This window comes from Zonotrichia leucophrys, chromosome 1, assembly GCF_028769735.1.
Source record: "Zonotrichia leucophrys gambelii isolate GWCS_2022_RI chromosome 1, RI_Zleu_2.0, whole genome shotgun sequence".
In the NCBI taxonomy this organism is placed as follows: domain Eukaryota; kingdom Metazoa; phylum Chordata; class Aves; order Passeriformes; family Passerellidae; genus Zonotrichia; species Zonotrichia leucophrys.
The window spans coordinates 68,014,853-68,039,821 of NC_088169.1; the positions used below are offsets into that span (position 1 = coordinate 68,014,853).

A 24,969-nucleotide genomic window follows, 5' to 3' on the forward strand; every position below is an offset into this window, starting at 1 on the left:
AGCCTTCCTGCCCTCCAGAAGATCAATGCTCCCACCCAGCTTGGCCTCACCTGCAGACTGACTGAGGGTGCACTCAATCCCTTTGTGCATTTTGTCAATAAAGATATTAAGAAGAACTGGCCCCAGTACTAAGCCCTGGAGAACACCACTGGTGACCAGCCACCAGCTGGATGTAGCTCCATTCTCCACCACTCTCTGGGGCCAGACATCCAGCCAGTTTTTTATCCAGCAAGGCGTGCACTTGTCCAAGTCATAAGCAGCCAGTGTCTCTAGAAGAATGCTGTGGGAAAAGGTTTGAAAGGCTTTACTAAAGTCCAGGTAGACATCATCCACAGCCTTTCCCTCATCTGCTAAGTGGGTCACCTTGTTACAGAAGGACATCAGGTTGATCAAGCAGAACCTGCCTTTCATAAACCGCTGCTGGTGGGGCCTGATGCCCTGGTTTTCCTGCACGTGCCATGTGACAGCTCTCAAGATGGTCTGCTTCATGATCTTCCCTGACACTGAGGTAGAACTGTATTACAGTGACCTGATGAGGTCTTCAGGGTGAGAGAAGTGGACGAGAATCTTGGTTCATGATCAGAAGGCTGGATTTATTGATATATGATATATAATACATTACAACTATTCTAAAAGGAATAAAGAGAGAAGTTGCAGAGGCTGCTAAGCTAAGAATAGCATAGAAAAGAATGCATAACAAAGTTCTGTGTCCAGCAGAAAGCAAGGACAAACTCTCCTGTGAGTTTGTCAGCAAATCTAAACACTCACAGAAGCCCAATCACCGTTGCACCTGTTGCATTCCACACCAGCCGATAACAATTGTTTACATTCTTGTTCTGGGGCCTCAGCTTCCCAGAAGATGAACAAATCCCAAAGAAAGGATTTCTATGAAAAAATGTCTGCAACAGAACTGTAGTTCCCTGGATCCTCCTTCTGACCTTTTAAGTGGGTGTCACGTTGGCTAATCTCCAGTCAGCTGGGACCTGCCCACTTGGCCAGAGCTGCTGGTAAATGATGGAAAGTGGTTCGGTGAGAACTTTTGCCTCAGTACTTTTGTGTCGATTCTATCCAGTTCCATAGACTTGTGTGTATCTAAGTGGTTGCTGACCATTTCCCCTGGGATCATGAGGGCTTTATTCTGCTCTCTGTCCTAGTCAGGGAGCAGAATAAAGATCTCAGGGAGCTGAGTACTCCATTAACAACCGGTCTTACTCTTTAATACCTGAGGCAAAGAAGGGATTAAGTACTGCAGTCCTTTCCTTGTCCTTTGTCACTATGTTTCTCCCTGCATACAATAAGATAGAGAGGCCAGTGTTCTTCAATGTCTTCATAAAGAGCTTGGATGCAGCACTTGAAGGTATACTATGTTTGCTGATGATGCTAAACTGGGAGGAGTTGTTGACTTCCTCAAAGGCAGAGAGGCCCTGCCAAGATATTTTAATAGAGGGCTGAGCAATCACCAACAATACGGAGTTTAATAATGGCAAGTGCCAGATTCTTTTGTTTTCAGATGTCTGGTCAGCAGAAGTCCCCCCTTAGAACAAGGACTAGTGATTGTGAAACTTTTCTCAGCTGCTTATAGAATATTTTTTCTGACTCTTCATCCTGTTTGGGTTGACATGACAGCATTGAGCCCATCAGCTTCTTTTGAGTAAACTGGGAAATTGTGTTACCAAAAAGACACAGTGAAAATTCAAAATGTCAGTACTGACCCTTAATGTGCATAACCCAACATACATACATACATTGAGACTCTGCATGAATTTCTGCCACATGGTGAGGTGTTTGGGACTTGCCCAGTTTCTTTCCTGGGAAGAAACTTTTACAGCTTCATTATCAGCTAAAGATTTGGATCATGTGTTTTCCTGCCAGTCACTTTTAGGAAAATTAAGAACTTCTCTAAAATCAACAGAAACACCCTGAATTCTGATATAAGGATGGCTTGATCCACTCATCATCCTGACCTGACCCACTCCATCACTCCTGAACATAAAGAAACATTAGTCCACAGAGAATCAGAAACATAGTTTTATATCAGCTTGGCAGATAAGTATTTTTGTAATTACATTTGCAGTCTCTGCCTATCCCTAACAGCTCCAAGTGCTTTTGTTTCAGAACCAAACTGATAATTTGATTATGGTCTGATTTCAGCAGAGCACTTAAATGCAGTATAAATTTAAATTATTAAATATTCGAATCATGTGGACTAGTCTGTTTTGTTATATTTAACTTCAAAACCAACAGTAGATTCTTTTAAAAAAGATTATCTGTTAAATCAGTATGGTTGGATATATGAGTTCATCAGAAAGAGGAAGTTACCAGAACATCCATATTTCCAACATATAATACAACAGAAGATACTATACCTAATCTGTTTCAAAGAGAGGACAAATACATTTCAGAATCTAGATTAGACAAGACAACACCAAATAAAATTGACTCTGAAACATCTGGTTTGTTTTATATAAAACCATAAACATGCGTAGTTACTAAACGGCCTAAGCTGTTTCTTTGGAAGGCACCCTAAAAAACAAGGACAGCAGGACAAGTGTTTACAAAGCCAAGGCATATACGTTAATCGTGGCATGGCAGAATTTTAAAGAAACTATCAAATTCAGAGGGATTATAAAACAGCTGGGATGAATTGTAGGTAGGAACTGTTTTAAATCTCTGGATTCTAGGTCACAACAGTGGTTGTAACACAGGGCACTCACTTGCTCTGGTATTCCTTTGCGTTGCTTTCTCTTAAGGGAGGATTGTGGCTTGTAGAGGGCTGGAACCATTATCTCTTCTTTTATGGAAAGCATCAGTTGGTGCAATCATTAGGCATCTTCAAACTGGGAAGAAGTTTATTGCTGTGACAGATCGGGCAACATATGGAAGGAAGTAAGATGTTCTCCAGAGACAGATTAAGTTTTTGCCAAGGCATTTTACTGAATTTTTGGAAAATAAACAGGTCATTAATTGACTCCAGATTTAGCTACTGCAAATTGTGCAAAGATGCTGCAAACCAGATGCTTTCCCCTATTTGTTTTTACAGCCCCTTCTATTTATAGATGCCCTTATTTGATGACTTATTTCTTTAATAGAGGGCATTGTTTTACACCGGAAGCCTCATCTCAGTTATGCCAGTAGATGCCTGACTAAAACATACATGTTCACACAATTGCAGGGATGAAACACTCAGCAACAACATAAGTAGGAAATAACGAGTAGGAAGAAGTTAGCATTTAATTCTTCCCTGGGTTTCTTAGCACATAACTGTTTTCAGCCATTCTCTATGCAGACCCTGCTAGTGAAATAGTAGAGGCAGGCTCCTATCCCAGGGACAGCATCCTTAGACTTGTCTTGCCAATGAAGGTGTGAATACAGTCCGTGTTGGCATTTCTCTGGCTTCCCAAGTTGTGTGACACAGCCACTGATGTACCTGTGGCACAGCCACGGCTGTATCTGTCAGCCCTGTGGGAGCATAGCTTCAGCTTGAAATCCAGAATAAGGCTGGATCCCAAATGGGAATGTAGCAGCCAAGTCAACGGAGCTGTGCCAACTGACAGAAATACTTTAGAAAAGAAATATTCATTCCTTTTCCACTTACGCTTCTTTTAGTCTTCAGAATGCAGGCTCTATTTTATGCTATATCCACACAGTCTTGATTCATGTTATAAATAACATACTGAGTGAAAAGCATCTGCCCTGACTTGAAAGCAGTGAGTCTAGTGGGGATGCCTTCTAAAAGGATTGAGCTAGTCACACCAGGTTCTTTACAGTCAAGACAGAAATAGGAACCTCTGAAAGCCAGTCCTGTCATCCTGAAATAGATGTGTGAGACAAGGGGAATGAATTGCCCAACGGTGGTGCTTATTTCTTGCCATAATCCTAGCCAAGTGACAGCACCAAAGACCTTCTTGCAGTGACAGACTGGGAAAAGCCATCTCTTCAGCTGCCACCTAAGTGCCTTTGATATGGAAATCAGTGAGCCACTAGCACTGGAGAAGTTTAATTTTAGAGATTGCAGCTCATAACATTTCTGGCTTCATTTTAAAGTACCTGCTCAAGTCAGCAAAGCAGGAGATGGAGCTGATGAGGCACCTGAGACTTCAGTGGCACTTGTGTATGTGCTTAAAGGCACGTGTTCTGACAGTAAACTGCCAGTGTACCTAAACCTTGCATAAATGTATTTCTTCATTCCCAGTTTATTCTGGGGAGGCAGATTTACACAATGTGAATTACACATCTTTAGAAGACATTCTGAATTCATTGTAATAAAAGCTGCTTGATTTTACTTGTGAACCCTAACAGGTTTAGCTGAGCAACAGGGGCAGCAGCCATACAGAATTCATTATGCATGTTTTAAAGTGCATTCTGAAGCTCACTTTTCAAACTAGTAGATAGTTATTTGATGTATGAATATTTATTTCTCTGTGTCCTTAGCACAAAAGTCCATCAAGGCTCAGGTATCCTGTTTTTCTCAACAGCTGCTAGTGAATGCTTAGGAAAGAGTATAACAACATGACAAATTTATGGTATGACCTCTTAGCTTCCAGGTTTCAGTAAATAGTTCTTTGTTGATGTTGTTAGCAGGGCTGCCAATTAGGAGCAAAGTAAAAGGGAGGTTTATGATGTGACTGTGCACTTCCTAGCTCAGCTACACCTAAGCTTGTGAGACACGCCGACCGTTTCCCGTTTGAAATGTTCTGCAGACGTGTAATCCCTCACATCACAATTGCTATTTTAAAAAGTTATTTTCATGTCATTTCCAGGTGTCATGGTCAGAGTTGCCTCTGTGTCACTAGTGTGAGCAAAGTGAAGTGCCACTAATCTGAGCAAAGTGGGAACAAAGTTTATTTTCAAAGCAATACAGGCTTGAAAGCAAAACATTCAGAACTCCATTTGGTTTTAATTTATCATCCAACCTATTAGGTTTGGTAACATATTAGAAACCAGTGAGCATATTATTTTTCATAAGCTCCTCAGGACATAAAAGGAGAAAAAATAAAGACTGAAATACGTGAATCTCTGCTTCATTCTTTTGCAATTCAAGAAGAGAGTACATACAAAGTACTTTAATGCCAATTCCAGTCTCAGCTACATACGTGCTAATCCTGAGCACTTACAGGGTATACATTGAATTCTGGCTTGGAGCAAAAGAACTCCACAACATCATGACCTTGAAACTTCCTTCAGGACCCAGTTTTGCCTTAATTTCATGTTCTTATAGCTAAGAACAGCACTTGCCTGTCAAAATCTGATGGAACAAGAGGCAAAAAATATTGGGAAACATAAAGAGGACAAACCTTCTTCACAGGTCAGGTGCAATTTCAGTTTTGCAATATTTTGTTGCCCAACTGAGATACTTCAAAGAGGTCTAATGTCCAGACTGAGGAAACCAACCTTCCCAGAAAGTCAGTGCTTTTCAAGTGCATTGGAAAATAGATCCAAGATGAGTAGTTCCTTTTGAAGGTTTTGGCCAAGGAATTTTTCCAGTAAAACTGCATTCCATAAACATGGAGCAACACCTTAAGTAGACAACAACAAATGAGGAACACCGTGAGGCTGATTTGAAACAGAGTTGTATATTTAGACAGTGGGACAGGGAGAAAGCCTGTGAGAAGGATGTGATAGGATGCCAGGATAAACATGAGAGCAGACAGCAATATTTTCATCACTCTGTAATTGAGAGAGTAAAAAGAAATTCTCAGCTGGAATGGAACTTATCAACCAACTCTCTTGGTGTGCCTATTTCGAGCAGAGGGGGAATCAACAGAGGAAGAATCTTGGTAAGTGGCTGCTGGAGGAGGGTGTGCAAGGGAGTGTGTGAGCTAGGGGAGAAAGGAAGTACACCTGTATTGGAGACTGGAAGAGAAGGAGGAATGTTTGCTGGAAAATAGTTCATCTTGCCTGCACTGCTGAAGGTTCTAGGATTTTTCTGGCCCTTCCTGTACACTGGAAGCATTGTCCAAAGTCAGGCTATGGGGAAAGAGAGCTGCAGGCTGCCTACCCTTTTTTAGAAGGAGCAGCAAGGCGGCTGGAAAAGGAGCTCTGTGAAGCTCTCTACTCTCTGTTGGTCCTGCTATTTGGTAGGTTTCCACTCTGTAAAAAAAACAACAACCTGCAGCATTATCCAGTGAGACACATCAGCTCTGTGGTGTGTATTTAGCACAGTGTGAAATGTGATTGAAAAGAAGTATGCAAGAAATATGCAGTCTAAAAATGAAATGCTTATATTCAGCATAGAGCAGCTGGTTGCTAGAAGACAGAAAATCCTGTCCAGGGACTTGTCCAGTTTATAAATATCAATATTGTAAACTGTCCCACTACTGTTTTATTGTGAAAGTTCTGCCAAGAATTATTTGGGGGATTTTAGGGGTTTTTTTATTATTTTTTAATTAAAAAAATACATATGTGTAGGTTATACTCCAAAATTTTATGATAGGAAGAAAGAAATAATTTGGGATTAAAAGTTATAGGCATCATTCTTTCTGCATCAAACAGATGGGGCTGTACAGAACACTTGCTGTGGATTGTGCTAAATTCTAGCTTTGGGTAAGGAATAAGTGATGCATGCATGTCTCATATTCCCTCAGCTTCTTTATTTGTGAGGTTGCTAATCAGACACACATAATCTTGCTGATATTATGCAGCCAGATAAGTGTGCAGGTGTGTTGGTCACGCTTGCTGTGAGGTGGTGGCTCAGCCTTAATGCTGGGACAGTGACCAGATTCTCTGCTCATCCATGATGGGTTTTGTACTGGACCTTTGGTCTGGCTCTGTGACCTAGGGGAGTGAAGAAAATGTTGTGTGCACCCTGTTGTGCAGGGTATGGGCAGGCCCATTCCCAGACATTGTGGGGACAGAGCTCAGCTCTGTATTCAGTGCCCCCACTCACCCTTGCAGCAGCAGCACAGACCTGCCACGTGTCAGGCCAGATGTCCCCACACTGCCGGTGTGGCAGGGACAGTGGCTGCCACAAGGCTTAATTCGGTTTGCTTCACTGGGGAGATGGGAGAGGCAGAACAGGTCAGCAGGCTCTGCAGAGGACATCCCTCTCCAGGAACAATTGCCACCCCACCATAACCTAAGCCTCCCTCGGGCATCAGCCAAAGCCCCAGCTTTTCTGGGTCTCCAGGAAGAGGAACCAGCCAAGGGATGGCTTTGCTGTGCCTAGTGGCTGTCCTGGTGGTGATGGCCTGGGGACTGTAGAATAAAAAAGGAGGAATTCCAACTGTCTGTGAACAAAATACTTTGTATGTATCCCACTTCCTTCCATGCAAGGCTGCAGTCCAGCCCTAGAGTCCAGGCTCAGCTTACTGGTTGGTGCACACTGCTCTGCAGAGCCACATGTACAGCACTACATCCTTGTTACACAGAGCCAATAAGATCTGACAACATGCATTTAATAACACATTGGGAAATATCTGGCTATCTGCAAGTTTAGGCAATAAGTGTCTCATCTGAAGGAATCCCCTACAGGTGTAAGATCATTTTAAAGGGTTTTTATTTTCCCCTTAGCTCATGCAGTTACAGTAGATTTTAGTCTGCCTCTAGTGGACTGATATTTCTTGTAAGGAAAATAAATCTTCCTACAAAATTGTATTTCCTTTTTTTTTACATATAGGTACCAAAATAGTTAAGAAAGGCAAAGATTACTGTTATCAGTCAGGAAACTGGTGTACAGAGACAGGTTATACAACTTCCCTGAAGTCTTCCAGCAACTCACTGCCACAGGTCCTGTGCCCTAACCATCGTGTCTGTCTGCCTTACTGGGCCAGAGACTGAAATCATGCAACAAGTATTCATTGATTTCAAGGAGCCTGGAGAATTTCATGTTCCCAGACACCAGTCCCCTGCTGCTGTATTTGAAATAGTGTTGCCAAGAATTATTCTGTTCTGCCTTGTTGCTTTTTAAAAACTTTTACGAAATCTAACTTTGGCATCGGTTCTCTAGCCCAGAGAGAGGGAAAAACTTCTGGCAAAACCAGATCAAAACCTGAATATTTCATCTCTTGCCTATTTGATCATGATAGTACTGGAGTCCTGTTGAAAAGAAAATGAATAGCAAAGCCCTTACCTGAAGTCTGCAAAGGCATGAACTTTCAGCTCAGATAGGAATGTTTGTCTGTGACGGAGTGACACCAGCAGTAGGGCTGTGTGGGGATTTACAATGTATTTGGATAACTATAAGGAACTAAGTTTATCTAAACACTTCCTTACATTATCAGTGTGTTATCCAAACACTTTGTTAGTGAGACTGTGAGATTAGGATGTGTGTAAGCCCACCACTACTTAAATGTATTTACAGAGTTCCTCTGAACCCACAGGAACTTGTGTATAGATTTAGCATATGGAGTTGCACTAAGTTGAAACTACTTGTAGCTCATTTCTGTCATAATCCTCTCCAAATACTTTAGCAGAGGAGGTCTGCCACCTGAAATGTCTTCCTCTCTTTTGAACTCTATTACCCAGCTGTTGTGTTTTTTTCCTTAATTTACTGTGGAGAACCACTGTCTTTAGGGACTTTACACAGTGTGGGATGCTGGCTATTCCTGGCTTGTGAAGAGTTCAGCTAAGGCCAATGGAGTCTCTATTCATGTGCAGGTGTGGTTTGACTGAGGAAAAATGTTTAAAAATTGAACAAGAGTGAGACCATAATGCCTAAATTAGCAGTCAGGCACTGGATGAAACAACTGACCCCTTCCAGTGATCTTACCAACCATCTAGGAGCTCCCGGTCCCTTCTAAGCCCCTGGGAGAGCAGGAGGGACAGAGAGGTCACATCCTCTGAGCCCAACATTGTGGCCAACAGACCAGGAGGTTACACTTCACCAGCAAATGTGACAGGAGGGCACGGAGAGGCTGAGCCCAGGGAAATACTGTCATTCTGCAGGCTGCAGCCATAGACCACAGGAGCAGTTATTTCGATGCGTTTCTGCACTGGGAGTGCTGTTAGGAGCCCACATTTACATAGGCTGTGGGGTGGTACATCTGGTTAGCTCAGGTGAGAATACAGACTGGCCACTGCTGCTCAGAGCAGCCCCAGTGGGGTGGCCACAGGTCAGACCAACCCAGTATCATGGCCAGTTGGTCAGTGGGCAGATGCAGCTATTTTTGGAAAAATAATACTGGGAAAGGTATGTAGTGATTTTGTACATGTTGTATATCCTACCTGCACCCACCTGGTTCAAGAAGGTCCTGAGCCACAAGCTGGAATTTTGTGCTTAATGGCCCTTGCTGAATTTTTCTTCCAGGGATTTTATCCTTTTTTGAATGCTGCTAACTTCTGGCAACCACAGTATCCTCAAACAATGACTTCCAGGGGTCAGCTATACATATATGGAGAACTATTTATGTTCATTCATTTTGAACCTACCCCTACTTACCATTCCCAACTTTATCCACTGTGAGAAAAGACCTCATAATTACCAAAGGGTGAACAGACATTTGTAATAGCACAACCATGTTTGTTGGTTTGCACTCAATTACTTTTCCAAAAAGCTTTAAAATCCACTTTGCTATTTTTTTGTTCCTACTGACCACTTGTATTGGGTTTTCATAAACCTATCCAAGACCTGTTTCCTTAGAATAACAGCCCCATTAAATCTCATCACTGTGCTCTGTGTTACCTCTAGGGTGGTTTTTGTCCTGTACATTTATCAGCCTTCAAAAGCTTAAATTTTAATGCCTTCTCAATCAATATTGTAGTGCATACAACCAATTTCTCTTTTGACTGACAGACTACTTTGGTATCACTATTATATTTTGCCAGCTGATTATCCAGTCCCATTATAAAACCCATGTATGGATAGTGGACAAAACAAGTTCCAACACTAATGTCTGTGTGAATCCTCTGGGAACCTTATCCCACTGGGGACATAGATTATTTATTACTCCTTTTGTTTCCTGTCTTTAAGCTGTCATTAAACCACAAGTGGTCTTTTCCTTTTTCTCTGTGATAGCTGAGGTTCTTTATGATTGCTTTGTAGAGGATCTTAGAGGAGCCTTTATCAAATCAGTTACTATTCATTTTCCTTTTATTTAACATCCTGAGCACCTCTACAGGAGAACTGATGAGATGAATCATACTTTCTTGCCTTGACCCTCATCTTCCTGGCTTTTTGCATGTGTCCTTTCCATAAGTTTGCCTGGGTGGCTGGTTAGTCACCTCCCTGCCATCCTTTTGCTCCCTAAATGTACTACTGTTGTGCTCCTGCACATAATTTCTAATCTTCTGCTTCTGTGCTGTGGCCAGGCTTCTGATGTTCTTGTAATCAGGAGGTATTTTATGTAGCAGTACTATTCATTGAACACGTGAGTCTTAAAATGCGAATGGATTGTCCTCTGATGCTGGAATGGGGACACTGGAAGAAAAGAAACGGATATGATGTACTCTTCAGAAGCCTCATCTCCTGGTTTGAAGTTTATCTTCAAGGGTGTGTAAGCCTCTCTCATGCTTAAGAAGCCCTGTTCATTTTTAAAACTCACTATCAGACAGTTGACACAGCAGCTGACTTTCCTCCAGAGCACATCAGTATCGGGCTCTGTAGTGAAACAATCCTCTGTTGTAATTCCGTGCGGCTATTAGCCGTCTCCTTCTTGCTTCCTGGCCATGCAGAAATCTCACATCAACTATTTTCCTTTTGCCCCAGATGAGCTGCAGAGCCTCAGTGCCCCAGCACAGCCTCAGGAAGAAAGTCAGAAAGTGCCTCTGAGCCAGAGGGAAGCATTTCTGGCTGCTCTAGACTCCCTGCTGCTTCATGCCCTGTATGAGTTTGCAGCCTGCAGTAATCCCAGCAAACAACTCTCAAACAAAGGTCTGTGTTCAAACATAAAACATTTATCCTAAACAGCAGGCAATGAACTTCTGCTTTTAAAAGTCCTGGTCCCAGAGATAGAGTTCAAAACGTGAAGTAAGTGACAGCTTCATCTTAAACACAGCTTTGGCTTCCGCACATGTGAAGTTTTTCTCTTCTTGAATTTGAGAAAGGAGAAACTGCCTGTACTTAGTACATGAGCTGCTGTGCAGGCATTTCTAAAGGCAGAGGCAGGTAAGAAATACATAATGTATGGATAGGATAGGGATGTGTGGATAGGACTTCAGTATCCAGGATATATTGCATATATAAGGTGTTGAAGTTAGGCGATAATCCAGCAAATTGAACTATTCTTCTACCTGCAGAATTATAGAAGGGAGTCCAGAGATCAGAAAGTTGAAAGCACATGCCTGAGTTTTTTTCTTCTGTGACTTGAAAACAAGAGTTTCCTGCTTCTAACTACATGTCACTAATGTTAATAACAAATGTGCTCCTCTAGTGGATAGGAAACTGTTTTGTTCTCATAGAACCAGTGCTTTCTAATGAAGAGAGGCTGTCAAGTTGCCATTAAAATTTTGATGTGAAATAACGAGATAAGTGCAACTAACAATGAAAGGGAAATGGGTCACTTCGGGAAGATCAAGTGGCTGATTACTGTGTGAGAACAGCAGGTTCAATCCCAGCCTGGAGAACTCCATGCCAGGTACAAAATCACAGACATATTTCACAGCTCACTGGGAGGTGTGCATTCTAAGATGTAAATCAGCACTCCTGACTATAAAATCAGCTTACTATTTATATTTATATTTTTATTTGTATCTTTATTTCCATCTTTATTTATATCTTTATTTATATCTTTATTTATATTTTTTATAGTAATGCAAATGGAAAATAGATGTTCATCTCAATTTATCCTCAACTACCCCCCTGAAGCACTGCCTCCTGGAGAAGCACACCTCTCTAAGGCCAAGGTGGTGTCTATTTTCTTGCCCAGATAAGCCAGTCATAAGTAGATTATTAAAGTAGTTTGTTATCAAATATATTTTGGCATTTCTAGAGTACATTGTGTTGTTTTCTCCAGCTGATGTCAGCACTCTACTCGCAGTGAAATGGAAGCAGATTTCCAGTACTGCTTGAGATACTGCAGTATCTATGAGTAGCCCTGGGGCAACTTCTCCTGCCAATAGTTAATCCCTTTCTCTCACCAAATGCCATTTCAGGGAGAAAAGGTGTCAGAGAGACATAAAAATCAATTAACAGAAATGAAGTGTTACAGTTCTGCCTGTGAATGCATAGAGAGGAAGGAGTATGACTCCTTGAGCTGACTGCCAGTTATACTAAGTCCATGCAGTCGTCAGAAGCGCTGTGCTATATGAATAAGGCTTCAGTTAAAGATTCCTGATATCCTGTAGTATTTCAGTATCCATCAAGTTACTGATTGTCACTTTACATGTGACATGTGGTTATTACACTACAGATATCAGTGTGGACATTTCTGATTAGTTTTTTTAAAAACCCACTAATTCCAGACATGTTTTTATGAAGAAATCTCCTTTCCTGCATGGATCAGTCACAACATGGGAGCATGGGGTTGGGTTGTCATCTCATGGGCTATGCTTCTGTCAAGACTGGCAGCAATTTCAGGTGTATTGTAAAATGGGAGGGAACTCCCTCCCTTTACATTTCCTTGTAAAATGCACAGGGAAGCTTTTATTTTGAAGTGCTTTTATGAGATGCATTAGCATGAAGTTCAGTGTTGCTCTATTAACTATTCCAGAAACAGTCTGTAGACTGAGACTGAAATATTAATTAGTGCTATTATATAACAACTTAGACCTCTCTAGTACATCTTGTCTGAGAGGTTGATGGCCAAAGGAGTTTCCTTGTCTGAATGACACATTTTTGAAAACAAACAGTGAGTGTCAAGGCAGTCACCAAACAAGGATACAGTCATTTTAAAAGTATGCAAGGAGGGCTACTTCTTTCTTTCGCCATGCTCAACTTCAAGCACAGGAGCTTTCAAACACGCACCACAAGACCAGCTAACTCTTGTTGTTTCTTGTTTTATTTGACTACTATGCAAGTACTGGACTGAAGCCAAAGAATTCAGCCTCAGCACAGGCAGCACTAGTCAGCACTGAGCCTGGGGCAACCCTCTGGCTCTGAAGTTGTGTTTGGACCCTGGTGTCTGAGAGGAAAGTCATCATTCAGCAACAGAGGCTTCTTATCCTGTCCTTTGTGACCTCTGAGATGAGTGGCTGGGAAGCTGGCAGGGCAGCTCTGCCCTGCTGCCTTTCTCCTTGGTGAGGACATGGGAAGGGATGGGCAGCCAGGGGGCACTGAGGCTGGTAGTCCGCTGTCTGTTACAAGCATATAACTGGGTTTGCTGATCCCTTAGGAATGTGTTCACTAGTATATACACCTTACTTAGGCTCTTGCTGTGGTCTTTGTTTCTTTGGACTGGCTTTTGAAGCATTACATTTCTCTCAAACTGCTTCCTAGAGTTTGGAAGTATTGCAAGGAAGAACACAGAATCCCATTAGCTGAAAAAGTCAATGCATTTTCCAACGGAAAAAGAAATCCTTTTGAATATTTAAGCAGAGTAGTATTAAATGTTAATACTTGCTTTACATTAGCAATGGCATTTTAAAAATAGAATTAGATCAAAGAACTGTAGATTAATCAAATACGAATTTCCCTGCATGGAGGTAATGTCTCTTTGGATAAACACTGTGCCTGTCATTGACGTTTGAGAGTCTCTGGGATATTTATTCTGAAAAGATGGCAGCAGAGTGACTGACACTGGCTTGGTAAGCTGGGGTAGGAATGGGAGTCATCTCTTCCCTGCTGTTGAGGCTCTCTCTGCTCACACCTGTGAAGCAATCCTGCCTCTCCTCTTTGCACAGCAAGGCAGAAAGGAGACTGGTCAGTCCTATGCCTGGCTGCCAGTGCCCAGCCCTGTTTGGGAGTGTAAATGATTGTGATGCTGTGTCTTTGCTCTTGAGTTTGAGGTTTCTGCTTAGAGCCTCAGAGAAGGCCATGCAGGCATACTTGGAGCAAAAAGCAGCACGTACAGACCCTGCAGGTGCTGTTAAAGGTTATAACAGGTAATGAAGGCTTCCAGTCTACAGCATTCATTTTAAGTTTCTAATACCTAGAATTATATTTCTCCATTTTATGGCACTGCACAAGTCTCATATTGATGAGGAATAAAATTCATAAGGTGTAATGAGAGCAGATCGCATCGCAGTGAAACCATGTCCTAAGGGGGTTTTCATGGAGCAAAATTTTAATGAATAGTTGTGAACAAGAGCTGTCCTTCCCCCTCTCACGTTTAGTGACTATACCTGCCCTGTCCTCTGTGAGGAGGCAGGTCCCAGGCAGTGCCACCTGATGGCCCTGTCCTGGTGAGCACCTGTGAGGCAGGGAGTGCGAGGAGAGCTCCATTGTACCGTGGCATGTCGTGAGATATTGTTGGCCTTAAGGCTGGGGAACAGGACACAGACAATAATGTCACTGCAGATGAATGTCCAGGTAGAGTTCTGGGAGCTCAAATCCCCCCTGAGTTGGGATGGGGCTGAGCCCTTGCTGCCTGGGGCTTGCAGCCACTCCAACAGTGCTGTCAGCTGCCGCACCCAGCTTGACACTGGTCTCTTGGGAAGGGGCATGGATGTGGCAGCATCATTCCTGACCTGGGATTCTTAGAAATCCCTCATTTCCCATAATTATTAGAAATCAGCACACACTAGGGGTGTATTAATACAAAATATTTGTATTTTAGAATATAATGAAAAATTATTTTACTAGGAGGGCATTTTCAGTATATTTTCACTCAGATTTGCTGCCCTCCTGCTGATAAAAGTGGCAATGTTCTGTTTCCATATGATTAATTAAAGAAATAGCATCTTCTGCTAACTCAGTGGTTGATATGTGAGGATAGAATGAAAACACATGCCCCTCTGTCTGTTAAAAACAAAAAAAACAACAACAAAAAAGATGAATAACAGAGAACATCTCCATCCCCTTTCCCTCTTCCAGGCTGTGACCAGTTCTTGGTAGCATTAATGTTAGGGACTCTTGGGTTTTGTTTATGCTGAGTGGCTGCTGCTAGGTGTTGTTGAATTTTTTTCATCCCAAGGGCTTCGCTTGTTCCAGTGCTCCTTGTACCGTGCGGTTTTGGAGATTCAGACAGCCCTTCCATAAACGGACTTTTTTCTTGGCAAACAGGGGTATGATTTTTTAGAAAAGTGAGGGCATCATCTCCAGAGATGAGTCAACAGCTGGGCAGCGTAGAGTAGAGGAGAAAAAGGTTTTCGGCAGCTCTGAATACTCTAAAACACGCATTTTCGAACGTCTTCAACTATTTCTTCTTTGCTTTCTGAAGCGGCCCGGTGCAGCCGCTCCGTGCTTGGGTAAACTCCGGCCAGCCGGGGAGCTGCCGGGACAGGCTGGGGCTGGGGCTGGGGCTGGGAAAGGCTGTGCGGGGCTCGGGCAGGCTGTGCGGGACTGGATCGGGACTGGCTGGAGCTGCGGCTGGGGCAGGCTGTGCTGGGTCGGGACGGGCTGGGGCAGGCTGTGCGTGCTGACCGGGACAGGCTGGAGCTGGGGCTGGGGTTGGGGCTGGGAAAGGCTGTGCGGGGCTGGGGTTGTGGTTGTGTGCCGGTCTGGGGCAGGCTGTGCGGGGCTGGGGCTGGGGTTGTGTGCCGGGCTGGGGCAGGCTGTCTGTCCCGCTCCACAGGCTCACTTCCCAGGCTGCTGTGCTGGAGCGATTGGCCCGCGCGGATCATGTGGGAGAGCCGGAATCCCGAGCTGTAGTAGGTCTTGGCACTCCTTTGGCGTTCAAAGCGCTCGCTCCTCGCAGCTCCCTGGGGCTTGGAGCGTCCCTGCTCTCCTTGGCCGGCTCCGATCGGGGCAGCGGCGATGCTGAAGCAGGTGCCCCGGGCCGCGGGCACCGCCTGCCTGTACCTGAACGCGGTGTCCCCCGAGGGCCAGGAGCTCTTGTGGCGCTGCGATCCGGCCGCCCGGCGCCCTCCGTACAGGACCAGCAGGATTCTTGCCCGTCACCAGCTGGTGACGAAGATTCAACAAGGTGAGTTGCTGGCAGCAGCGCTCCGCAGCCCGGCGCTGGCGCAGGGGCTGCAGCTCTGCTCTTTCGTAAGAGAACAGGTTTTAATGCCTCATCTTTCAGGCTCGTTTCCTGTCTCTATTCCAAATTAATGTGGCTAGAGACAGGGTTTGAAATAGTCATTCATAGCTCTCTGTTTGCACACATACACACATGCACCGACCACCAGGAGACACATGCTAGTGCATGATTAGCCATTTAACTAAATTACCTTTTAATCATAAACTACTGTGGTATCTTAGGTGCTGAACTTCGTCTTGTGTGACTGTCTGAGCAGTTACTGGCACCAGCCCATCTGCTCTGGTTGCTACAGGTCAGACCTGCCCATGGTAACCCACAAAAGAAGAATAGGTGGTCGCCCAATTAAAAAAGAAGCAGAAGTCCAGTGCGACTGGAAGAAGTCAACTGGGATAACATCCTTTGGGAGCAAGTGTGTGTAACTGTCAGGGCATTAGAAAATCTGTCACATATCCTTAAAAATAATTGCTGACTAGGCTTTCCACAGCTGCTTAAGCAGTTATCTAAGCAGTCATTACAAATGTAGCGATTTGGTTTTTTCTGAATGTCTGTCTATGGCACTGAAGCTAAATGCAAATTTAGCTGTCCATTGCACTGAAGCTAGATTGGCCCCAGAACAAATCCTTTGGCCTGTGCACACAATTTAAAATCATCTTCACAATGGCTAATGCAAAGATAAAAACCCTAACCAACTGTACCAATTTTTCTGGATTAAAAAGCAAATCAATACACAGTTTTGTATTGATCATGGTTTTGTATGGAATCCTGTTTTCAAGAGCACTGGTTTCCAAAGTGGATGTGGTCCTACATGCAGAAAAATGTCACATTAAAAAAAATAATTTCTGATGATAAAAGCCACTTTCTGGACGGCTTGCAAAAAGGTGTTTGATTCTGCTAGGGGCAGGTATGGAGATGACATCATTCACTTTCATATCTGGCAAATATCACAGCAATTGGTGTGAGGTTTTGACCAGCAGCAGTTAAATGGAATGGCTATTTTTGTGCACTGCTTTCCAGTAAGATTCTTTAGATCTATGGCTGTCAAACTCTGGCAGAAGTACAGAATATAGTGATGGAATTTTATTGCATTTATAAAGAAAACAATGTATAATTCTTTGGCTAGGTTTAAAAAGATGAAAAAGATAGTTTCTGTGGCAATTAGGAAAATGTAGTTGTTTGCAGGGCAGTCTCAGGAACTGGTCGTGTTTGAAGGATACTGGTCCTCACTGCAGCTCTGATTTCAGGAAGGATATTATGTCATTCTGTGTACCCAGTGTATGGCCTGGATTGAATGGAAAGAAAGGGTAATTTATTTCTCTACAAGTTTATTTGAAAATGTTTTGGGTGCAGTGCTAGTACCAACTTAGCATTCAAACAGCATTAACTGAGGATGTGGTGGATTAACATGCCTCTTCTACCTGTCATGGTGCTGTTTAGCATTCCCTCTTGTAACCTGTAATCTGTCTGGGACAGCCAGGGCTGCCAAAGCCAGCCAGTGCTGCTGAGACTTTGGAGAAGCTGCATGGTGGGAAGTTTCAAAGTTGTAACTTTTCTTCCTGCAGCTTGTTGCATGGATGGTCAGTCTGTGGTGCATGACCTCTGCTTCTCTTTCACAGCTTTCCACCCTGTTCTGCACAGAGCTGTGGAAATTATATTTGTATAGTACCTTGATCATGTGATGTATGCTACTGTTCACTATATTAAATATTTATGTATTTTGGGTCACTAAGAATAAATACATTATTTCTTTTATTGATGTAAGCTTGGGACAAGATCCACTGTTGGTGACGTGTCATTTCATTAACAGTAAGGAAATTATGTGTGCAGACAGATGCTGATGTCTGTCTGTAAGCCCATATGTAGGCAGACACACATCTAGTGCAAAACCAAGGCACACAGTTTGTTCTACAGTGCCCTAAGTAATGACTAATAATTTTCATACAAATAGTTGTATTAGCAATACCAAAAATCTAAACCGATATAGATATAGATATATAGATATAGATATAGATATAGATATAGATATAGATATAGATATAGATATAGATATAACTAATATGACTCAGTTTGAAACCTCCAGTTTATGGTCTGGATGAAAAACCTAGATCCATCAATCCCGCACAAGACTTCCACCAAGTTTTGCTGGATTAGCCTGTCACCCTCTCTGCTTGCTTTGTTCAGAACTGTAAGCAGTGTGAGGGTACTGGATCAGTCCCCATCCTTTTCCCAGAGGGTACTGGAAGAGTACTCTAAAATGGGTGGAGTTATCAGGCTGTGCTTTTAGAGGTGAATGAGTTTTACCCCATTAACAAATGGGATTCATAACTGGCAGAGTGCCACAAAGAAACTTACCAATAATATATTGAAAAGTAGATTAGGAGATGCAAGATGAGAACCAAAACTTGCTTTCAGACATTCAGTTGAGTAAAGCATGTAAATCATTATTTAGTTGCTTGAATTTGTGTATCTTTGAGTTATACATTTTAAGGCTATTAAGACAAAATATTTGAGCATAGCTACCCCAATTCCTGTGTTAGCACTTCTCCAATCTAATAATTTGGGTTGTAGCATACATTTAGAAAAAGATCCAGCCTGCATTTTAAGATTGTTGGAATGGTGAATCCTGCCTTGTAAATTACTTTGCTGAAAACAGATCTGCCACATGTTTAAGTGCTAAGCTGCCCTGGGGCTTGTTTGAATACCTGCTCTCTGCTCTTACCCAGTTATTTTTCACTTGCTCGTTTTCAGACTAGAGGCACCTGAAGTAGGATTGTTATATCAAGGAAATTTTTTCCTTAGTTAAAGGAATGTTTTACAAAATTACAACATATCCAATTTATAATGTATAAAGCAGACAAAGCTTCCATTCCTGGTCAGTGATGCAGTGTGATACCAAGTGTTGCACATAGTGCTAGTTTTTCAGCCATTAGCTGCATATACTGTTCTAAACTATGCTAATTTACACTATCATACCACAATACAGCTTTTTTCCCTCCCTGAAAAACACATTTGCTGAAAACTATTTCCTTTGTATTTTCCTTTGGTGTTAGTTAAAAATAAACTAAATGAGTCATTAGAGGAATTATACTATTTAATCATTTCTAAAAAGAAAATCACCACAAGGGAAATGACAGGAACCAGACTGTTATTTCAATCAGATCATACTCTGAAAGTCCTAAATATTTAGTTTGTGTGCACCACCAACTCCTTCAGGCAGAATTATGAGGTGGCCTGTGAATGTGAGTGGTAATTATCTGTTTGGAATTAAACAGGTAATTTCAAGATGTGATCTTTTTGATGATTCCCTTTCCCCCATGAGGCCATTCATTTCCACACTGAAGGGGACACATGCCTCAGCCTAAAGGAACGGGGTGTAGCATGCTTGGTCTGAGGCATTTATTCAAACTCTCTATGCAGTAACTGTGTGAGAATTCATTAATGATTACTCATGTTTTCTTTAAATAAATAAGGTGGTGGCTTTTGAGAATTTATATTACATGAGTCACAAAGTTGTTATTTCTTTTACAGTGCATGGCTAAACTCAGCGCAGAACAGAAAATATAAAAAAATATAGCTGTAGGTAAAAAGTAATGAAGAATTAAGGCTATACCCTGAAAATGTTAAATTGGGCTGTGCAGTACAGGTAGAATGTAAGTCAAGGTGAATGAAGCCACATCTGCCCCAGCATGGACAGGCTGGTAAAGGAATGTTCCCTTTCACCTACAGTAAAATTAGATTCTTCGCCTGCACATTCAGTAAGACAATAATATGAAGAAGCAAATGAAAACAAGACAAATTCCTATTCTCAGTGAGTAAATTCCTGCCCACAGTGTGTAATGTCCTGTGATTTGTCTCAGTTTATGTCCACAGGCAAGAACAGTTGAGGAAAATTGTTCGATGGAGCGATATTAAATCAGACTTTCAATTTTTCAAGACAAACTCTCCATTCAGCACTTGGCAAATGTTTTATACTCTCATGTGTTGCAATTTCAGTTTTGGTCTTGTATGTCTCCTATTACCTTTGGTCACCTGGATTTGTCTGGTTCGAGTGAGTTTTAGAAGTGCAAACAAATGCACTTTTCTGTCTTATAGTCTTCCCTTTGTAATTAGTTCAAGGTGTTTAATTCTTATATTTTTCTAAGCATGTGTAGAATTTGTGGAAAGTGTTACAGAGGTATACAAGTGACTTGGAAAAAATTATGCAATTCAAGTGACTTAAATTTCAACAATTATTCTCCCATAAGAGATAATATGCTCTCGTATTCAAAAGGAGAACAGGGAATTCATGTAGGTGAAAATGTTGCAGTCACAGGCTGCATTAAAAAAGCCCACATAAAATTCCTGGTATGCACACAGGTGTGGATTACAGGATGGGAAATGGGATGCATTTAAAAAATTAAAGACTGTGAGTTTGGTCAGACATACAAAGAGGACAAAATAGAGTTGTTCAGGCAACCTGAACCATAGCGTTTCTCATGTTCTGGATGCTGGCCACTTTACCCGCACATGTTTGAACCTCACTGACTGAACGCAGGAAAGTGAAAGATTCACCAACAAGATTCAGCCTTGGTGGCGATACAAACACCCCCACTTAGGTCATCTCTGACCATCTCTGCTGTCTCATGAGCCTGTAAGCTGGGGAGCCAGGTCAGCAGCACCTTGTAGCCACTTTTCAGCTCCCGGTGCCTCCTCTTGTGGTGCTTCTGTCTACGCTCCAGCCCAGGCACACAGGAGCGGACAGAACTGGGGCTGGGGTTGCCCAGAGCACCAGGAGGAACATCCTTAGCTGCAGAGCTGCTTTGCAGACCTCAGCTGGGACATGGTCCACCCCCTTCCACCATTAGATGTGTGCGGGGCAGGTGTGTGCTCACAGCAAAGGGATCTTTGCGTTGGTTGTTTCATACACTCTTTAAGGCCCCTTAGAAACTGAGACCCTATGTCACCTTAAGCTTCTTCATCATCTTTTCTTCCTTATACATTCTTTCCTCAAGTCCTTAGACCTAAACTTGAAGAAACTAGAGTTCCTCAATTAAATAATAGGATTTTTAAAAATACTTTTATTTTGTACTTGTACTCTGAAATGGTTGAAGTATTTGTTGGACACTTTAACACAAAAAAATGTGAGCATCCTTAGAGGTATTTATAAGCTCAGAGTGCCCTGAGATGTGTTTATATTAAAAACAATATTGGTATAGAAGAGTGCAGTCCAGCTAATTAAAGTTTTAAAAAGTTGTTCTTCATAAACAACAGGACATTTAAAATGGAGAAACCTTCCCTGGGGCCACTATCTGGCAAAAAAAGTTCAAATATGTAACTAGAAGTGGCCTGTGTGGTACTGGAGATTGGATTCAATAATAGTGGCTATTTCTAGTCTTAAAGCTTCACAGCCATGAAATGTCAAAGGCACTTCAGCTGACACATGCAGGTTGGACACAAAAAAGTAAATCTTGGCTCTTCTTATAAGTTAGGAGACTTTTACTCTCAATTTCACTGAAAGTAGGATTTCAGCCAAGGTGAAATCTTAACTTGAGGCTTTCTTATTTTGAAATTGTGAAATGAACAGCTGTAGTTGTGCTATATATCTTCTGCATTGATCATGGACGAGACTGAATTTCATATTAACCCCATTGTACAAGTATAGACAGTAATATTAAAAGACATTTAAGCCAATAAATGCAAGATTTATGCTCAATAAATGAATCACTAGAGTAATAATAATCAGAAGGGGAATTAGTTTAAATTCACAAGGAGTGATAAATCACTGTGGCATATAAAATGCTATATAACAGAAGTAAAATGGAAATTACTCACAATAGTTGATTAATTAAGAGAATATGTATGTAGCATTTTTGCTACTCAGTTTCTTATATCCATATTTATACAGAAATCTCTGAAAATAAAGTGCAGTGTTTGTACCATGAGCACTGTAAATGTTAATTTTAAAAAATCTGCAGTTTTAGGTTCCAAACAGATACTATTATTTCTTGGCAGTAGAGAGTTACGTGCTTTTAATTTTTATTCCTGTGCAAGCTGTGTAGTCAATGATAGCATCTTAGCCTCACTCTTTTTTTTTATCTTATTCCTGTCACATGATATTCTCAGATGTTTAATTGCAGTTAAACAAATATATGAGCTGTTTCAAATAGGGCATCACATATGTTTGGACTAGTGCCTAAGGGACTGAGCAAACAGGACCCTTGTTACTAGGTTATGAAACAATTGTCTGTAGTTGAGTTTGTTACACCTTTTAATAGCTGCTTTTGAGGGTAAAATGATGAATTACATATCCTGTGAGCTTGATCCAGTATAATACTAGTTGTGTCATTTCTTATTTATACTCATTTTATAGATAAATAAATGTAAGCGAGAACCCCCCCATCTTTGTGACCTGAGGAGTTTCCCCTTTCAGGTCCAGTTTAATCAGAGAAGAACACCATAATATGGTGGGAGAGAGGAGGCCTCGAGCACCTTGAGCTGGACTATTTAGAAGCTGTTGAAGAGTAGACACTATGATTCAGAGGACTTGGGAGTATTTTGGTTTGGCTGAAAAGGATGTGTGTGACTCAGTTTGAAAACATCTTGCGGGTTTTCACCTCTCATTTGTTACAGGACTGAGTTTAATTCTACAGGAAGAAAACAATCCCTCCATAGCAGTTCAGAACACATGGGATTTTGACTAATACAGACACAGAGATGAACAATCCTTGTGATAAGTTAGGTAAACTTGACAAAGTAACTTGGTTTAAAATAATGGGCTGTGCAGAACATCTTAAGTAAATACCATCTGCCAGGCATGGAAACTGCCTGCCTGGAACATACCAGACATTTTGCTTTCCAGTCAAAGCCCTTTGCCAAAGAAGGACTCAGCCCTGCTACTTACTCAGATGAACCTTCCCCTGTGCTAAAGGAGCAAAATAATACATCCTAATAATGTCAACTGGTTCTGTTTAATGAGCTAGATGTTACGGGCCTTTGGCAATAGTTGTACTCTTTTTTAATTGGATTGTGGTCGGAGGAAGGTCTGTTTATGTGAGCAAAGTTTTCAGGATTTGGAACCAAAATCTCTGTATATTTATTGTGATTTCTCTCCTTTGGTCCCAATAGCCTAGAGGGTATCTGATTTTTTCCCCCTTAATGTGTCACTAGTGTCTTTCATGGTTTGTTTATTTTATTGATTTTTCAGAGCTTGTTTATAGTCCTTCACCACTTGAATGGTTTAGGAATATGGATAAAAGCAGCAAATTAAAATTTAAATCTCTAATTTAATTCTGGGTTTTATCCTCTTCAGTCACAAACACACACCCACTGGCATCCAGCACCCTCCAGACCTGCCATTTTCTGGGAGATTTCTCAGCTTCCTTCCTGCAATCATTTGCAGGAAAATACAGCACCCTCAGCTTTAAGAAAAGGCACCACAGCTTTTACTGCTGAATGGGTTGGGAAGTGGGGGTGGTGGTACAGCTTTTGCTCCTGTGTAACACTTCTCTGCAAAGAACTATTGCTTCTCCAAACCCCTCAGTGCATGCTGAACCATGTGGTTTTTCCCTAGATCTCTGACAACACTTCCCCCTTCCTTATTGCATGTATCCTTTGGGCCAATTACTTCAATGTCCATTTATTATATTCATAATATTATCCACATTATTATCCAGAAACTCCTGCTTGCAGATATTAGGTGTTAACACATTGCCTCCCTGTGTTGGTACAGCAATAAAATGTCCCTCTGAGTCTGAGTGGGCATATCTGTGCTGCTAAATAAAAGAGATGAGAGGTGAGCTTGAAGTACCCCCTGGGCTGCTGAGCAGATTCTCTGGCTCTGTTTTGGGCTTCTCCAGCTGGCTCAGCTGAGACTAAGCCTCAGAGAGGACTAGTCATACTACTAGATATAGAGAGGACATGAAGTGAGTGATGCCACTTGACCAAAAAACAAGAATCAGTCTGTGTTTCATTTAGCAATGTAATTGTAACCCCTCTTACTGCTGCCACAGAAGGTGCAAAATGAGGGAAAACCTTGCTCACAAGGTCTAAAGATCCAATATTAAAGTTTCTGTAGTGTTATCCCCCAAATGGGGTAATACAATTTTTAATGCTTGAAGTTTCTGATGAATATACTCAAAAGTAAATGTATCCTGTGATGGAGTGCCTTTTCATTCCTGCAAAAATGCAGAAATAAATTCTGTTTAGAAGCCAAGTACTTAAGTAATTTTCATTCTATCATACTGTGAAACAGTTCATATTAGCTAACCACAACCTCATCCTTCTCCATTTGAAATTAGTGTCCCAAATCTGTGTAAGGTCAGAACTTGCAAAAATAATTCAAAATAATTAGATCGTATTAGATCATATTGCTAATCCAAATCAAGTGTCCTTGCAAAAGACCCAGGATTTGAAAAGGGACCAAAGACATGAGATGACTAGATTTGAGGAGGAAGCAGTATCTCTGTCAACACTCAAATGGCACAAGGTGCCATCTTTCACATGTGTGAAAGGCACAGTCCTTTTCCATCATTTCAGCTTCAGGAAGCACAGAATGTTTCATTTTCCCTAGTCCCCAACTGATATGGGAGTGGGAGTCTGGACAGGACAAGACTCTCAGAGCCACACAATGTGGCTTTTTCATGATATATTTGGCAAACTTTAATGTTCTGCAGGATGAATCTAAGTTTTGTGTCTTTAATTGCATCTGATGGCAGCAGCTGAATATCTAATCATTTTGTAACTTCAGAGGTAATGGCTTTCTCTTCCTGCAAACATTTATCTGAAGGGGATAATGTAAAATCCAAAAGTTAGTGCTTGGCAGTAAGTCCTTGGCTTTACATTTTTTCCTTTTTCTTTTCATTTTTACAGCTATATTTATATGTATTTCTGAGGACATTTTAAAACTGCCATCCTGTCAGCTTCACTTCGTTAAAAGTGTGGCAGTCTGCCTAGGTCTTATCCAGAGTTAAGAGGAGTTTCTTGTCTCTTCAATTCAGCAATATCTGTCTTAAAAGTTTCTTCCAAATCAAGAGACTGAGAT

General features: G+C 41.7%; 1 protein-coding gene across 3 annotated transcripts in view; it reads left to right on the forward strand.

Annotated features, from left to right (window-relative positions):
• Positions 1 to 24,969, forward strand: part of STARD13 (StAR related lipid transfer domain containing 13) — a 282,314-nt gene that overhangs the window by 153,098 nt on the left and 104,247 nt on the right. Inside the window, exon 1 of one of the 3 annotated variants that reach the window (XM_064716220.1) lies at positions 15,623 to 15,896. The exons of the other annotated variants lie outside the window; for them this stretch is intronic. Coding sequence (XP_064572290.1) covers positions 15,728 to 15,896 — 169 coding nt within the window. The 5' untranslated portion in view covers positions 15,623 to 15,727. Of the gene's footprint in view, positions 1 to 15,622; positions 15,897 to 24,969 lie in introns of those variants that run through there. 3 annotated transcript variants of the gene reach the window in all.